The following is an 18,306-nucleotide window of genomic DNA, read 5'->3' on the forward strand; positions in this document are numbered from 1 at the left end:
CTTTTTGTCACACCCCAGAAAAATACACAGAGTGAAGGACTGTTTACCTTCGTATTCATTCCCTTTGACTCAGTATTTTACCATTTGCTTTGACTCAGTTTTGTACCATGATGGACAGATCCTTGCAGAAAGGAATGTTCCATTGTTTTAAAGGAGACTTAATATAATGTTTAAAATAAATATTCAAGTAGGCAATAGAAAGCTATTGATTAAATAAAATGTCTTAAAGCAAGGGATTCTAAGAGTCTCTACATATATATTTTTCTATATACACCTATATATAAAGACTTCCAATGATACACAGCTTATAGACCATAATTCTCCCATTGCTTCTAAAAACAGTCTTGCTACTGTTGCTCAGCTTCTTCCTTAATAAACGAAAAGCAAATATTTGTCCCCAAACCTCACTTTTTATTTCTCAGCAGCACTGCTGTCTCCACTATAAACACAAATTTGTATCTGATAAATGAAGTCACTTACATGTGCTCACATAAAAAGCTTATGGTATATTTGAGTTTTGTCAAAAATCTTATTTGATTATTTCTGCTAATGGCAAAAAAGTGAATTAAATTCCCTGGGTTAGAGGAAAGGATGAAGCACTGTGCACTGCAGGACATTTATACAAAGCAGTGCCTGAGCTGTTTCTGAGTGTATTTCACAATAGATAATATTTTATGCTGTAAATCAGGCATAAGAGATCATCAAACATGTGCAACTAAAATTTTCTCAAGTTTGGTCAATGTATGAAATTAGAAGGTAATCCTCTAAAATTCATAAAAATGAACAGCATAATTTCCTTTGCCATTTACTTGTTCCTTCCAGAAATCCACTTGAAACCAATTCTCCACTGCTATGATTTTACATAGTCATGAAAAAGCTACTGTGTCTCCAGAATATCAATCTGCCACTAGAAATGAAGAGGCAGATTTTTTCTCATCACTTTCCTAATTCTTCACTGGGAGCTGTTTGTAGCCTTGCATCAGCTCAGGAGTCTGTGAGTCAAGGGGAGATGGACAAACAAAAGAGAATCTCCCTCAAGCTGACAGCAAGAGGACAGGAGTGACTCAAAAGGCTTTTCCACTTCAAACCTGCTTAACAAATGCAGGTGTCCCAGCTTGACATTAAAGACAATCACAACGAGATCACATTCTCTCTGAGAGGACTGAGAAACTGGGAACAGCAAGGGAGGAAAGTGCAAGCTTTAAAAAAAAGTGCAGAATGTATTCAGAGTGGGAAATAAATGAAGAAGGAAGGCATACTAATAAATGGAATGGAAGCATAAGGGGAAAATCATCATAATCATAATTAAAATAGTATTTCTTCAAATGCAAGGCATGATTCTGGACAGATATTAATCAGCTAAGCTTCATCAGTAACAGTCAGACTGTGCCTGATTACATTAATTCCTGGTCTGCCTGACCATGGGCAATGGAAAAAGCAAAGCATAATGAACACACATCAAAAACACAGAAGTTTTTGGCTGAATCAGGAGTATAAAACTCATTCTCTGAATTTTGACTAGTTTTTATTTCCCCAGTTCTAAGTGAACACTGCAGCTGTCAGTAATGTGAGCCTCAAAGAGAGCCAGGAGCCATTTACCCTGAGCCACATCACATGGACAAACTGAACTACAAATAAACCCCCCAAATTTTCCACATCGTAAAAAAATGACTGCAATAGGCACCAACTTTTACTCTGACATGAGTTTTGAGAGGCTTCCCTCAGTAATCCCCACCCTTGATGTGTCTGACACTGCTGGAGACGCTCTAAAAACCTTTTCTCCATGTTTTACCTGTCAGCCTAATGGCAGCTAATTACTTCTGGTCTCTTATCTGAGTTGAACCTGATGCATACAAATAACCTTACAAAGAAAAAAGAAAGCAAAAAAGCTTATAGACTGTTTGAAATCTGTCTGTTTGAGAAAACAGCCTCTGCTGAGGCTCAGCAGAGCACCTGAGAGGGTGGCAGGTTAGCAGGCAGGGCTGACAGCCACGTTCTCACGCTCTGTGTCTGCTGTAACTCAGGGCTCTCACCACGGCCACTAACCTCTCTGGGCTTAGTTCATTCATCTGTCAAATGGGGGTAATCTTTTTCCAGCTCATAATATTTCTGTGAAACTTCATAAAATTCAAGCTGCATCAAAGAACAAAACGACAGATACAAATGCCCACACTTGAGGGTGAAGTTTTTGCACAGCCCCGCTCAGTCAATCTTTTGGGACACAGTGTGAGCTTGTTTGAATAAAAGCTGAACAAGGGAAATGAAGCAGGTGGAGGTAGACCCTCTTAAGTTACATATCATCTTAAAAGTCTGTGAAAAAGCATTGGATAAACAGGTCAATAAAAGGTTATGAATGGCTCAGGCATTATGACCAAGAGGAAGAAGGAAATTGTGTCTGACGCCTGTTGTGCCACTGTTGTGCAACATCATCTTCCCAAGCTCACAGTCACGAAGTTGCAGCTAGGAAAACTATGGGAGGCAAGCTTGCTCTTTTGACCAGATTATCTCTCTGTTAGAATCTGTAGATCATTTGGCTATTGCATTACTGGAGGCTACTGTTGTCAGCAAGGGTTAGTTTTCCAAAAAGACAGCCATCATACAACACCATGAAAATGAGTATTACAAACTTATGCTCTGGAGGCACTTAATGCATCCAGACTTTGAAAACAAATGTTTCATCAGAGAAGAAAAGATAATGAGAAACATCGATCAGCCTCGCGCCACATCAGATGCATGTGGCTGACATTAATCATCTCAATAAGCCACACTGAAGCCTGTAGTGCCTTTTTATGACAGTCACTTAGATCTCTCTCCAGAAAAACATATCATATCTTGAAAGCAAGGAGCTAAAAAATCCCATTCGTGCCCATAGCTGTTTAATGCACCCAAGTTTGACCCAGACATTTAAATATTTTCGTAACACCAGGAGCAATGAAAAACCCCTTGAATAATCTTTTCGTTGTGCAATCTGTGTATACTTTGACCAAAGGCTGTCATGCTGCAAGCAGTAGGTGGCATGCTTAATAAATTAATATTAATCTCACAAATATGTTCTCATGGTGTTTTACTGCTGCCTTAAAACTGAGATAGAAAACAATCTACCAAAGGATGAACACAAAAAATTGAAAGCTCAGGTTCTTCACATATAACTGAAATGAGTAAACAAATTACAGTACAACTCTAGGTGACTCCAAAAAACTCAGGACTGGGTCCTGCCCCATCACAGAAATGGAATAATTGAAACAGAATTCTAATCCCAAATTCTTCAACTGAATATGTTATTTCTCACTGCATAGGGAAAAATCACCATCAGCATTGCTCTAGTGAGATATGCAAATGAGTGATTATATTCTTTCCAAGTAAGTTATCTCTTGGGTTTCTGTTTGGGCAGACAGGGTAGGTAGGCAGCACTCTTCTCTTGCAGCACTGCTCTCTATCAGTCTAGACTTGTTCCAAGCCAGCTCACACCAGACAGGGGTGAAGAGATCCCTTAGGGGAGACCTAACAAAACCAGCACATTTTGGTAAGTGCTTTGGGAATCTTCATGTTTACAAGCATAGGAAAAACAGGAGATTGCAATCATTTGAAAATCATGGATTACCACAGGAACAATGTCTGCCACTGTGATTTATTTTGTTTGCTATGCAGGTAAGCAAGGGAGAAAAACAGTGCATTAACTCTGGGTATGGACCAGCCCCTGTGAGCACAGCACTTCTGTCTGGGGGAGCAAAGGAAACACTACATGTAGTTCACACCAAGGTGAAAAAATTGCAGAGTTGCCTATACCCTCCTGTGCCATGGCTACATGATGAAAACCACTGGGGTTGTCGGAGCTCTGTACTTCTGTTATTCTTCACTTGCATTCAGGAAGTGATTTATTACTAAGGCTATAGAGGAGGAAGAGAGGAAAAGCTAAACATTTTGTGTGCTTTGCATCTGGCAAGACATAAAACACTCTGATTTCAAGCATGAGACAGGTCACTGACAGTGACAGACATGGCTGGAAACATCTCAGTTCAGCAGCAGTAACTTATCATTTGAGCTGAGTGTAATTGTCACCAGGTGTCAAGTCCCATTGTCTCCGTCTGTGGGGCTCCAGGCTCCCAAGGAAATTATCACATGAAATTCTCCCATACAATGTGGTTTTTGCATTTGCTGGGCTGAACTGACACCAAAGCAAATCCCCTCTGCATTCCTTTTGACACTTAATATCTCTATCAAATCCTCCTGAGTCTCACAGAAAGCAGAGAATAAAGAAAACAAGTTTCTCCTCTCAGTGGCTGAAACCTGATCACTTTTATTTGAAAGGGCTGAGAAATGCAGTAACCTACATTGCAGCAATTTCTTTGGAGGAAGACCTTGGAAGGTATTAATGTCCTGTGCCCTACTCAGGAAGAATAATGCCTGCCCTCCATCTCACTAGAAAGCAGAAAATGATCCTTGTCTTCAGTGTAATGAAGAAGATAAAGCAATGAATATAAAGTATCAAGAGCTGCCCTTTTTGTATCTGATCCATAATGGGTCCTGTGCTGATACACAGAGGAGGATTAACATAAGAAAAACCTGAGGAATGTTTATGTTTTTAACAGCTCAAGTGCTTATGAGGCCACACTGATCACCTAAACCCAATCAGATGGTCATCAAAGGATAAAATGAAATTACTTATGTTTACCTCTTGCAGAGAAAAATGCTAACTACCAAATTGTGATTTCAAGGACATTTCAGCTTTTCAACAGTTTTCCAGCTTTAACTATCATTGCTACATTAACAATCTATATGCTCTGGGAACTTATCTCTCAATCTTTTCCACTAAGCTTTAGTAGAATTTGCCTCCAAATAACATTAGATACTTACAGAGCATTTCAAAACAATAGCACCACTCTACATTGAAAAAAAACCCCAAAAACATTCATTTGAAAGATCTGCACTAGCCTATCAATCTATCACTTTGACTAAACATAGTGATCTGTCAAGGAAGAAAACTAACAGTAAAGTAAAACTTCTCTTTATCAAGTTTTCTCTTTTCTTGAGCAGCTGTATAACAAGAGTAGGGATGCTCTCTATTAACACTTCCAATATTTCTATAGTAGAATACTTCTTCAGGAAAGGAGAAATAATATCCTAACAGGTCACAGAGTCAAAACTTATATCTGCATTAATTAAACTAAACAGAAAATGCAGACTTATGTTAGTGGTGGGGAGAGGGAAAGGGGGAGGAAGGGAGAACCCACCTTGTAAAACCCCCGTCCTAATTAGGTTAATTTAGTAGTTTTGAACAGCTGCAAACAGGAGAGAATCAAGAATACCTTAAAACTCATTTGTCAACTTCCTGCCAGGAAAAATATCCAGATAGAAAACTTACGAAATTCTTTGAATAATTCATTACCCTGACTATGCCTTATCATATACTAAGCATTCACTTTACATCAGATGGAGACTTGCTAAAGGTTTGGTGGAAAAACATGGAATCATAGATTCATTTAGGTTGGGAAAGACCTGAAGGAACACCAGTTGGACCAGCCACCATCTGGATGTGACTCCACTCCCCTCTGCTGTCAGGGCCCAGCTGTCCAGCCAGTTTTATCCCCAGGGAACAGTGCTCCCATCCAAGGCCAGGATCAGCCAGTTTCTCCAGGAGAATGCTGTGGGAAATGGTGTCAAAGGCTTTACTAAAGTCCAGACAGACAACACCCAGAGCCTTTTCCTCACCCACTGTGAGTCACCTGGTCATAGGAGGAGCTCAGGCTGGTCAAGCAGGACCTGCCTTTCACAAACCCCTGCTGGCTGGGTCTGATCCCTGGTTGTCCTGCACATCCCATGTGATGGTACTCAAAATGATCAGCTCCAAAACCATCTGCAGCCCTGAGGTCTTACTGACAGGTCTGTAGTGCCCCACATCCTCCTTGTGGCCTTTCTTGTGGATGGGCATGACATGACTTCCCATCAGCTGGGTCCTCCCCAGCCCAGTTAGCAGGACTGCTGATAAATGAGGGAAAGTGGCTTAGTGAGCACTTTGCCAGCTCCCTCAGTATCCCTGGGTGGATCCCATCCAGCCCCAAGGACTCATGTGTGTCTAAGCGGTGTAGTAGGTCACTGACTATTTCTCCTTGGACTATGGAGGTTTCACTCTGTTCCTTATTCCTCCTGCCCTCCAACCCAGGAGCTGGGAGCCTGCTGAACTGGTCTTGCTACTAAAGCCTGGGGCAAAAAAGGCACTAAGATCTTCAGTCTTTTCACTGTTTCCTGTAAAGGATGGAAATTCTCCTTAAGTCACCTTTTGCTGCTAATTTATTTATAGAAACACTTTCGTTGCCTTTTAGAGCAGTAGCCAGATTGAGTTCTTGCTGGGCTTTAGCCCTTCTCATTTTCTCCATCCATAACCTCACATGAATGAAGTGGTTTTGTTTTCTTTTCACTGAACTGCAGAAACCTGTAGCCTGTAGAAGACATCTGGTGCAGTCCCACACTCAAAGCAAGTCCTATTAGAGTAGGCTGCTCAATGCTGTGTTTGTTGGGGTTTGAATCTTTTGAGTCTCTGAAGATGAAGAATTCATAACCTCTCTGGATCCTTTTTCCACTGTTTGATCATGTTGATGGCAAAACCTTTTTCCTTTATATCTAATAGAACTATCCCACACAGCAGCTTGTGTGAAATCCCTCACTGAGCACCTTGAAGAGAGTCCCCATCTGTTATTTTCCCACTAGGTAGTAGTACCCACCCATTTGACATTGTCAACAGCATTAAGGTATCCCCTTAGCTTTCTCTGAGTAAACCCATTTTCTCAGCTTTTTCTCATACATCATGTCATACAGTCCCTCAACTGATCTTGCTCCATTAGGTCAATGTTTTCTTTGTACTGGTGAGCCCACAGCTGGGCACAGGTACACCCAACAGGAGCCAAATATAGGGAAAAAATCCTTCCATCAACCTGTTTGCTGGATACACTTCTGTACACACAGCACAGTGTGCAGTTGGCCTCCTTTGGCACACAGGCACCCTGCTGATTTTGGTAGTTCAATAGGTTTTTCTAAGATGAGTGAAAGAGAGTTACTTTTAATCTTTTCCCTATAGAAGCTTCACATTCTTAAGAGATATTTTAGCACCCGCTTCCTAAATCTATTATAACAAGATGGTTATCCCCAGCCCCATGGGACTTTGTTGGCAGACACAGTTATTCCACAAGCAGAAAACAATCAGGACCCCAATAATATGTGAACCATAAAAGCAATGCAAGCCATCTCTGTAATCATTTTCTGATGTTCAGATATATATTTGCTCTCCTGGAGTTCTTCTCCTTTGTTCTACTTGAAAGTAAAAAAAGTAAAAAAGATTAGCTTTTGGGCCTATCGATCTCTAATGCCCTGTTAAACCACTATGAGTTTCAGATGTTAGGGAGTCCTAGGGTTTAGTCACAGTACCACTCTACTTGTCTGCTTCAATCTAAAGGGTGTGATTCATATCAGAGTATTTAAAAAATAAAAATTGATCAGTACATGAATCACTTGACCTGTTCCCTGCAGACTTCAGACGCATAACACCAGATTCAAATTTGAGGTAAGTGAAAACAGAATATAGGTTATATTAGACAGAAATTATTTTAGAATACTTGGATCAAGTTCTCTGTGTCCAGTACAGCTAGGACTCCAACCATTTGTTTCCTTTTCTCTGCTAAGTACTTCCATACTGTTTTCTGGAGGAGTTGTTTCTGCCTCTGCAACATCTTGATCAGAACCTTCTTTTCTTCAGAAGTAGCTTACACAACATATATTAAATAATGATTATGAGAGTATAAAAATATTATAAGCTAGATTTTGGTATTTTTTTCTTGCCTTAGGGATCATCAAAATCTAATGTGGAATCATATTGCATACAAACCATATACAAGAGAAGTATTATAATTTATATCCAATAAAATATACACTGTTTTTTGTCTCAAAATTAAGATCAATACATTGTATCTCCTGCACATAACTGATGTCTATAGTAAATAGAAAAATGCACAGAAAGAGAACATAATTAATGGATTTCTATAGCATTTCTGTAGACGGCAAACACTGAAACAAATATTTCTGAAAGCTGTAAACTGTAAAAATCAGAGTTGATCGCAGACTCCATTGCAAGAGAGGAAAATGAATGCTGCCAAATTCCTCTTACCTGTTCCAAGAAACAAGACGTGGTATCTTCCATCAGCAGCATTCACTCGATCCACAGCAATCTTTGTATACTTGTAGTCAGCCCCTATCCTGATGATTAAAGGCCTCTTGTGTATGGGGTAAATGGGATTAAACATCAAAGGGTGATTCCTAATGAAGGTCACAACATCGTCTGGAAACTCTTTGGTTGTCCGCACGTTGGGCGTGAAGGCTCCCCCCGGACACTGTAAGAAACATGGACAGCAATGATGAACAGTACTGACCATCTTTCAGAGAGTTTTCATCTCCAGGTCATTGACAAATATGGACAGACAGCTGACAAAGGAAATTGCCAAAAAAGCACTTCAGACTTGGGCCAAACCTACTACGTTCCAGTAAGGGGAATGAAACATTTAATAGCTGCACTTTGAACTCGCATCACTTCTGATAAAACAAACCAAAATGTATTTTTGCACTTTTAAAATTCGGCTTGATGGCAAAGATCTGTACTTCTGAACCTCTTTCTACATGTTTTATGCTACTAAACTGCCTGTTGAAAAAAAAAAATTCCAAGAGATTGGTATGGGAAGATAGCAAATGTTTGCATCTGTTTTTTTACGGAATTACTACAAAAGCAGAAGACAAAATCTGATAGTTAATTGTAATTTGGCCAATATCCCTTTTGTCATGTTGATTATAAGATGATGAAAGGGCCTGTGACTCATCTTCATTTGAAAGAACAATAATATGGAGTTGATGAGGGAGTTCTATAACAACTTATTTTATCTGAAAAGGTTGTCTATACTTTTCCTTATGCCTTAGAAGTAACTGAAGTCCCTGAATACTTTCGATGCTTCTTTAAATATAATGACGAACCATCCAAATAATCATCACTGAGGCATTCTGGGCCTCATGAGAAAATAAAAGCCATCTTAGAAAACTCAACTCTACTGAGTTTGGAACTAAATGGAAACTGTGAAGAAATCAGAGCTATGTCAGTAAATGGTACAAAATTCTGGATGTACCTGTGTTAGTTTCCTTGATTTTTTTCAGCTATCACTATCTCACTACCTCATTCTTATTCCTGCTTCCTGAGCTTTCATTTTTACCCGTTACTGTATTTCTGAGCTGTGAAACCCTCCTCAGAGTACTGGAGATGTTCAGAAGCGTTTCAACGCAGTATTTTTCCAATTGGAAAATGATTTGTTCAAAAAAAAAAACACTTGATGGAAATTTGTTTATTTTGACGAGAGCCATTCTTACATCTAGGATGGAAGTTCTGGTCAAAACCACAGACACAAAATAGCCAGTAGCTTAAGGAGAGATTTACCTCACCTGACTCCTACTCTCTTAAAGTCAGGCACTTATTCTCAGGTTTCCTCTGTAGTCGGTAATTCAGACTAAACACCCTGCTTTTAGATGGCTAAAATTACATAAAATGAATCATACTCTGAAAGACCTGGAAACTGTCTGGGGATATGTGAGTCATGTGTCCAACCCACCTGATGACATGCAATGTTATAATTTGGGTCTTCACCTCCCAGGGCATCCCCATAACCACAGGCAGGAGTGCCTGTTCTACCCTCACTGCTAAAAGCTACTCCATATTGTGCACCCAATGAACTATTCATTGGGCATATCAGGAAACAAATAGGCGACTTCAGCCTAATCACAGGCTTTAGAGTCATCTTCTGGCTCAATTAGGAGTTAATTATTTATACAAAGTAGAACAGTAGAACAGCTCTGGTAGGAACTCTTCAAAAGAAACTGCTCTGGCATCAGTCCCCTCCAGGAAGAAGAACCAGAACTCAGCTCAGACATGGGTTGTTTCTCTCATCTGACATCCTTGACAATTTATTTATCTGGGCTCACATTTATCCTCAGGGTTTTGTTTGGCTCTCATTAGAAATTACGCTATATGTTAATGCTCTAAGATTGCTCACAAAATTGAATTCTTATTGTCTTGCTTGCTCCACCCTCTCTGGCATATTCATCCACATTCCAGAAAACGTATGGAACTATCGGTGAAGATTAGCAACAAATGCTTAAAAAAGAACTGCATTCATCATTAGCAAGATTATTCTACTTGGTAGTGCTCTGCCAGACCCCAGTTCCTTTCAAGAGGGATTCTGTTTCACAAACAGTTCAACTTAAACTCTCCTGTCTCACATAGCTCAATTAAAAGTCTTTCTCTGATACTTTCAACCCTTCCATTATTGACTTGGAGTCATAAGACTTTTGTCTGTGACTTCTTGCAAAAATGTCTGCGCTATGATTCACACCAGCATGACCCTAAAAACTTACATTATATCATTGTTCCGAGCAAAGCCTGAACAAACATCTTAAACCAATTAATCCCTTTGCTAAATGAGTGACAAGCAAAAGATGATACTGTAGAAACTTGTAAGCTCTTCCTTTCCTGGAGGGATTGAATGGTCATCCTTCACAGCTCATTCAAGAACTTGTCTGCACAATTTTATGTTCACACTCGCTTATCAGTGTCCTTTAATTTACAGCATATTCCCCAATATGCTGTAGGCACAAAAACTATTTCTGTAAACTCTGAAAAATGGAAACTACCCTCAAACATCACTGAGTTTAGTAGCAAGCTGCCAATTATGTATTTTTTTTTTTTTCCATCAGTAAGTTTTGCTTGTGGAGAAATAAGAAACTATTGGTATTTAGTAAAGGCCAGCCAAACACTGCTGAATTGATCATGGCCAAAAGAATGTATTGCTTTATTTAATCCTACTGAAGCTACACTGAAGCCTTTCCATTGTTTATCCAGTGTACTGCAACATGATGAACTTTCATTTCCATCCAGAGGTTTAGTATGAATATCTCTTTAGGCAACTGCAAAGTAGGATTTTCCATGTCATATGAAAAGGCATCCCAGAAGTTCCAAAAAAAAAAAGTACATTCCAGAGAAGAGAAGATCAAGCCCCACAGACTGCAAACATGGCTAATCACATTAACTCTTTGAGCAGAAATTCTGAGCAGCAAAAAGTCCCCTTGTCCTGATTTTGCAGATGCTTTGATAGAAGTGAAAAATAAAGTTTGTGGCACACACTGAAAAGTGGAAATTTTTTGGCAATGAAAAAACAAGCAAAGCCAAAGAAATTCCGTCTTAGAAAATATGACTTAGGGATACTGTGTTGTGGCTGAATCACACACAACCAGTGATCCAAAAACCAGCAATGGTCAACTAAAGGAATCTCTATGAGCTATGATCTAAGAATTTATCTTCGAATTCAGAACTCATCGGCATGTCTGGAAAGTGTAGATAATTTCTGTCACTATGCTAAATCCAAATGTGATTTTTTTCCCCCTTTCTGTTGTGTTGCCCAATTTCTTTAAGCCCATCTGGAATACCTCAGAAGCCTCCATGAGATGAACCAAGAAAAACATGGCAGGGGTTGAGGAAACACAAACCAACAAAACACTCTGAAGCAGCAAGAAACTTTGAAAGAGTGTGAAACTTCCTGTTTAAATGGGTCTTTTTTTAAAACCTCAGTGAATTCATGAGATTAGAGCTGCAGGAATTAATTGCAAGGGAAGACTAATGTTAGCATTAGACCTTAGTGGAATGTCAGGTATTGATTAGTTAATTCTAGAGATCTGGGAATGGAAAGTCCTAACTTATGGCCAGCAACAACTGCACTAAAATGTCATGAAGAATTGTGTGAACAGGAACATGGAGCTATTCCATGTATCTGAGCTTTTCCATGTACCAGAGAGAAAGAGAGACAAAGAACGTGATTTTGGAGCATAAAGACAAATAAGACTGAAGTACTGATGTGGTTACAGGTTCTCACAGGGACTGGCAAAATTAAAATAAAATTGAATTTCCTGTGATGAATGTAAGAGTACCAAAGTGTTAATCTAAAAAAAATGTAACTGCATTGTTGAGGGATAATTCATGATTCTCTGCATGCTTATTTTGTTCTGATACTTGGGAATCAGACTCCTACTTCATAGGAGTCAACACACACCCACACCACCATATTCATTTAGCAAATATGGATTCAGAGATGATTCTAGACCAAGTTCATACATTCTTCATTAAAGCTTGAAATATTAGATGTCACATTTCTGCTAAACATAAATTAACAATAGTTAAAATAAGTAAGTAAATAAAGAAAAAAGTATATTAACAGTAATTTTTATATGTCATGACGGTGAAAAGTAAGAAGAAATCATTTTGTTTAAAAAATTTCATGAGATACTTTTACACAACTTGGAAACAGAGCTCAAAGAATTCTCAGAGCTTCCAGAATTTATTGGAAGATTATTACTACCCCAATACAGTGAAAGAAAGCAAGGCATACAAAAAAGCATTTTTATGAGGAAGACTACAGTGAACTGAATGACAAGAAAATGCATCCATTTCTAGGTCTCTCTTCCAAGATTCAGAAGCTGGCAGGATATGACAGTCAAGTGACAAGTCCCAGAAACCTTGTTGTCTAAATCTCCTATTACATCTCCTAAGCATCTGAGTAGAGGTGCAAGACTGGAGAACTAAAGAAAATTCCTGCAGACAGAACTTAAAGACCGTTTGAATCCAGGCTGTGGAACACACTAACAATGCTATCTTTGCATGCTTGTTTATTTAGCTACATTTTGCTCAAATGTACCCACAACGTGGAAATGCACACGCAAACAAGAAGACTACCACCTAATGAACTAATTCTTATCACCTCTGAAGCAGAAAGGGAAAGAATGATTAACATTTTACATGACTTTTAATTCTTTCTAGAAGATTTCCAGACACTATGTGATTTGCAGGCAACTGAAAAGCAAATAAAATAGTTCTGAACTGTAACTGTCACAGTCACATACAGACTTTTATCCTGGAATAAATAATATTTATTTATGCATTAAACAAAGACAAGCAATTGGCAAGACTGAATAAACATCTTTGTACTTACGGTGCCAGGTCGCGGGTATGGAATTCTGCCCTGATATGGAATCAGCTGGTGGTTTGGGCCCTCCTTGTGTGCAAATGGTCCATTGAACACAGTCTGGATGTCAGACAGATGATACACACACACGGCTGAGCCTTTAAATATGGAGCTGGAAGACAAGAAAAATTTAGCATTGCAATCTACCAACTTTTTTTATAGCTTTCCTGTAATTTTGCATGGTCCAATGATGAAAGATACCTCTAATATAATATTTTGTATGATTTATTGCTTTTATATGAATTTAAAACATTTAAAATCAACTATTCTAGCTGCCCCACTACTTCTTAAGACTTAGCACCTTTATGAACAGTGAACTGAAAAAAAGAGAGAGGCAGGCACTACCTTACTGGTGCAACAAGAAGATTTCCTAATGCTAAATACAGAAGAAATATAATCTGGCTCCAGTTAAATCAATGGCAAAAATATTGCTGACTTCAGTGAGGCAGAAGTTCTATAAACTTTGTACTGCCAAGCTCAGCACAGGTTTCCAGAGCTCCCTACCAGTATACTAACCACAAGACCTAAAACCACAAGCTTCCTAAAATAGATGGCTGAAATATTAATCAAAACATCCAGAGCAATGACAACCAGCTGGATTATTATAATCAGTTTCCAGCTTTTTTGCAAAAAATGGGGACATGATGCGGCTGTGAAGGAATTACTTCTATACAGCCTTCAAATCCATCCATAAAACTGGTCTTAGGAAGACCCAAGTTTGAAGCTTCCTGAGGGGAATGCAGGGATTTGCCTACAGAAAGCGAATGCTCTTCCCACTGCTCTAGATTCAGCCATGGGTCCAGGTAGCACAAGCCTGAATGGTCTCCATCACCCTGTAATGATGAAGGGCACTAGGGGAAAACTTTCCAGACTGATGCTAAGGCTGACTAGTGAATTAACTCCCTCATTTTTCCTCTCACTGCATGCAAGATTTGTGATATTTATTTTTAAAAAGTGGAAACTCCAGACAGTCTAAAATCTGCCTGGTGTTAACTGTAGGATGAAGATAATCCAAGTAACTGTTTTCAATTCAAGAAGAAAAAACACTCCAGAAAAAGCCTGAAAATATTACACATAGTGTCTAAACAAAAGTGAAATCCATATTGCTCTCAGCTATACATGTATTAGTAGAATGAACCTTTTAGATGGATTATGGTATTTGTGGAAATTTTACTAGGTATTAATAGGTTTTGAGAAATGCATTTAGTCTTTCCAGATGTTTTATGTTAGATTTACAGCGTATTATGACACTAAAATAATTTAGTTCAGTATTACTTAGTTTCCTTTCGTATGATTTAGATAAAAATACTAGTAGTTACGACTTCCTGTGATGTTTCCCTCTTGCTACTGTTCTGAGTTGGAAGTCAACAGAGATGAAGATACAGGAACTACTAAGGAGCATAAATCCTTATGGTTTCTGTATTTAACTAGGTAACACATTCAACCTATAGCTGAACACAAATAAAGCAAGAATAGACCATGTTGTTCACAATAGCAGAAATGCATGTGTAAGAACTTCAGAGGGAAAAAAATAGCATGAGAGCCAGGAAAAAAATGAAGTTTTTTCTTTTTTGTCACCTTATATGGTTCTGTGATTCAAACCTCATTTCCACTGAGAAATACCAGAATTAACTGTAAATGTTTCCAGTTCAGTCATGTTGCACCCCCAAACTAATGATGTGTGGTTTTACTACTGAATAGAAGCTCATCCTTTTCTCTTTTTGTGAAGTAGGAATTACTTAGACAGCATCTAAGTTTACAAGTTATGTGATCCTTTTTTTCCCCAATTAAATATCATAGAATCATATTCTCCTGTCATATTTACATATTTGAGTAAGCAGACCCCTACATCCTGGTGAAAAAAGTCTACTGGAGAAAAAAAAATCTGAAAGGATTTTTTTACTAAGAACTTGCCATTAAATGAATTATTAACAATAAATTAAATAATTTTCTAATTTGATCAAATAAATTAAATGAAAACTTAAAAAAAACCCCAAACAAACAGAAGACTTCTTTGAACATAAGAAATAACAGCTAAATAATAAAGGGTAGCATTCAGAAACCAGGGGGTAGTAACCTATTTTACTGTGTGCTAACACTATGTAGTGAGGGCAAGAGAAAAAAAATAAAGGCAGAGGTGGAAGAATCTGTTGGTCCACTTGTCAGTCTATCTTTATGGAGAGTTTCAGCCATAGTAAGCCATACCTAGTGCTTCCACCACCCTTGGGAACTCAGTAAATGCTTTCTAAACCAGACAGTAAGTGAATACAACTGGCTGTAAGAGGGAGCTGCACGGGGGTGACCCAATGCCACGTAAGCTTCTCCTTTTGTAGCCAACTGAAGCCAATATGGTTATTTGCCATCTCTGTGATCATCAGCCAGCTGAGAGACTGGAAATGATCTATATGAATTCCTGTAAGAATTCCTGGTTTGATCCATCGGGGTGTTGGATGTTCTTCAGGAGGTGTTAAGTGCTCTCAGATGCCACGAGTTCACTGCACTGAAGTCATTTGGCTTTCCACTGCTGGGCAGTGACAAGTGGCCTCCACGGAAATGTTTTCCCAGTGGCAGCTGACAGTATGTCAGGAAGCAGTTTGCTCCAAGAAGCATAGCTCTGACATAGATAGCAACAGCAATGATACTGAGAATGGCCCAGCACAGCCTCATCCACAAAGCAACAGTTTTCATACAGAGAACCAGGCAGTTCAGGTAATTTTTTTCAAATCTCCATGTTTACCTCGATGTTGTAAAAATTCCGTACACGAGTGTTGTTCTGGGGTTATCTGTCTCTAGGAGAAACACGTCCTCTGTGAGAAAGAGAAAGAAAAACATTTTGAATTTTAAGAAAAGCTTTATTTTCCAGTTTAATTGATGTATTTACTCTTCCTAAACTCAACAGTAGTTTTATCTCAGACACGAATGGGAAAAAGAGGAGACTTACCACATGAACAGACTATATATGCATAAATCTAGCATTTGAACATTCAGAAACAAATCTGGAAATTAACTGCATGCCCTCTAGCCTTAGGGAGACAGAAAGCAAAGATTTTCAAACACATTCAGGATCTATGTCACACATTTTTCTCAGCTGCATCTTATTTCAGCAGGTTGTTTAGCAGTAGAAAACATTAAAGTTGCAGCAGATTAAAGACAAAGAGCTCCCATTGATGGATGTAATTGAAAACAGGGAAATTAGGTGTTTTATTGTCCAGACTGCACTAGAGTGCCTTCACTAGCATGGTTTCAACATGATATGAATGTCAGACAGCTTTGCAGTAAAGACTGTGAGAGATGTAAACCTCCCACTTCCTGTTGTGTAGGGATTTATTGACTGCACTGTGCAAAACTGTACCTACTCACTGAAATGAATTTACCCACTATTACCTCTGATATGTTGATTTTTTTTAATACATTCAGTGAAAACTACTTTAATCTGACAGTTTCTCCTTACAAATGTTTTTTAATAACTATAATCATGCCACCTCTTAAACTTAATTTACAACACAAAAAAGACTGAACTGTTTGAGGTTTTATCCCAGAATATGTTCTTTAGCTTTCCATTAATTTATGTGGCTCTTTCATTTAACCCGCTGAATTTTTTAAAATATTCTTTTCAGTATGTCAAGAGTAAAAGACTTCACCATGCAGAACTGGAAGTGTTATACTCTCCTGCATTATACATGAACACAGAAGCATGTGTTTGCTCTCTCCCAGTTTTCTGAATTTCCAGCTGTGATTGTATTCTTCCTCTTTGCTAGGGAATAGTGCTGGGAGCTCATGCTGAGAGCATTGTCTCCTATTCACTATGATCCTACATTTTGTCATACAAGAAACTAAAAGCAGTTATCCTACTGCTTTGTGGAAGAGGAGGGGGTGGGTAAATCACAGCTCTGAAAGATGAGCTGCTGTGGCAGTGCTGAGGCACTGTAACCTTCAGAAAATCAGTCCTCCAAACACCTTGCACATTCTGAGGTAGAGCAAGGTCGGATCTGATCCTAGACCCAATCAGGTTCCATTTTGGTTCCTTGAACCAAAGCAAGTGCACCAAATAGTTCTAAGTATATAAGCTCAGAAAGACTCCAAATTCTGTTTGCTGTGGTGGGAATCAGGAATAACAATTGAGAAAAGAGAGAGAGAGAGGATACAATGGAAAGATCAGAACCAGATGCAGACACAGTCCAGGGCACATTAGCTGCTTATATTATTTATATTTATAGTAAAGCACATACCAAATCTTCCAATACCTGAATTTAGAACTATGATTTTGAGCACCTCAGCTACAGAAAATATAGAATTTGAAACTTTCTGCTAATGTTATTTGACATGTAGTTATCAAGATATGCATCTCTTAATTCCTTCATGAAAAGAAACCTCTTGTGATTGCTGTATAGATTATCCATTGAATATTTACAGTATTTCATATGTTGAAACAAAAATTTATGTGACTGAATGGTTCCTGAGAAATTGTATTTATGGATAGTGCTATTGCTAGTGCCAGTAATGGGATTTATTAATATTATCTTGAATTACCAAACTGAGGACTCTACCCTGTGATCAAAAAATAGAAAAAATGCATTATGGAAAAGCTGTGTGTTACACAGGGGTATAAGAAACTGTTTCAAGGGGATGTTAAAAACCCTCTATTGTAATCCAAGCTAATAGCAAGATAATAACAGAGTCACTTAGATGTTTCCTTCCAAATATTAATTCTTTACATAATTTTTTATATAGTCAAGATAAACTGCCTTTATTTCAAATGTAATGATAATTATGCAGAGAGACTTATGAAGAATTTTTTTCTTTTGCTGTCATAAAACTGCAAGGGGAATGTTATCACAGACTTCTAGTGCTATGATTTCGCTGATAACAATTTGACTAAGAAACTGAATGAAAATCAGTCATTAAATATGCACAAGGTGTAGCATTTAGATGAAATTTTAAGGAATGCTTTTTGTGATACCTAATTCATCAAAGTATGTTTCTGTTCCATCTTCATCCATTACTGAGCACACAAGTCTTGCTTTCAGGAATGTTGTCCACTTGTTCACGAGACTGCGCTGACCACCTGTGTCATTCTGGAAAGGAATATTATTTTTAGAAAAGAAGAAACAGAACACAGCTACACATTTTATTGGGCTTTCCCACATTTTTCTTAGGCTTAACTCATTATCTAGATAATTATCTGGTAAATTTAATATTAAAAATAGATAGG

The 18,306-nt window shown here is 38.3% G+C and overlaps 1 protein-coding gene across 1 annotated transcript in view; it reads right to left on the bottom strand.

Moving 5' to 3' along the window:
- SEMA3C (semaphorin 3C) overlaps window positions 1-18,306 on the bottom strand; it is a 116,341-nt gene that overhangs the window by 15,864 nt on the left and 82,171 nt on the right. Inside the window, exons 9-12 of the mRNA XM_083859286.1 lie at window positions 18,055-18,169; window positions 15,832-15,901; window positions 13,062-13,206; window positions 8,156-8,378 (exon numbers count right to left, since the gene is read on the bottom strand). Of these exons, the coding sequence (XP_083715412.1) occupies window positions 8,156-8,378; window positions 13,062-13,206; window positions 15,832-15,901; window positions 18,055-18,169 (553 nt within the window). The remainder of the gene's footprint in view (window positions 1-8,155; window positions 8,379-13,061; window positions 13,207-15,831; window positions 15,902-18,054; window positions 18,170-18,306) is intronic.

Source organism: Zosterops lateralis (assembly GCF_965231275.1).
Source record: "Zosterops lateralis genome assembly, chromosome: 4".
NCBI lineage: Eukaryota > Metazoa > Chordata > Aves > Passeriformes > Zosteropidae > Zosterops > Zosterops lateralis.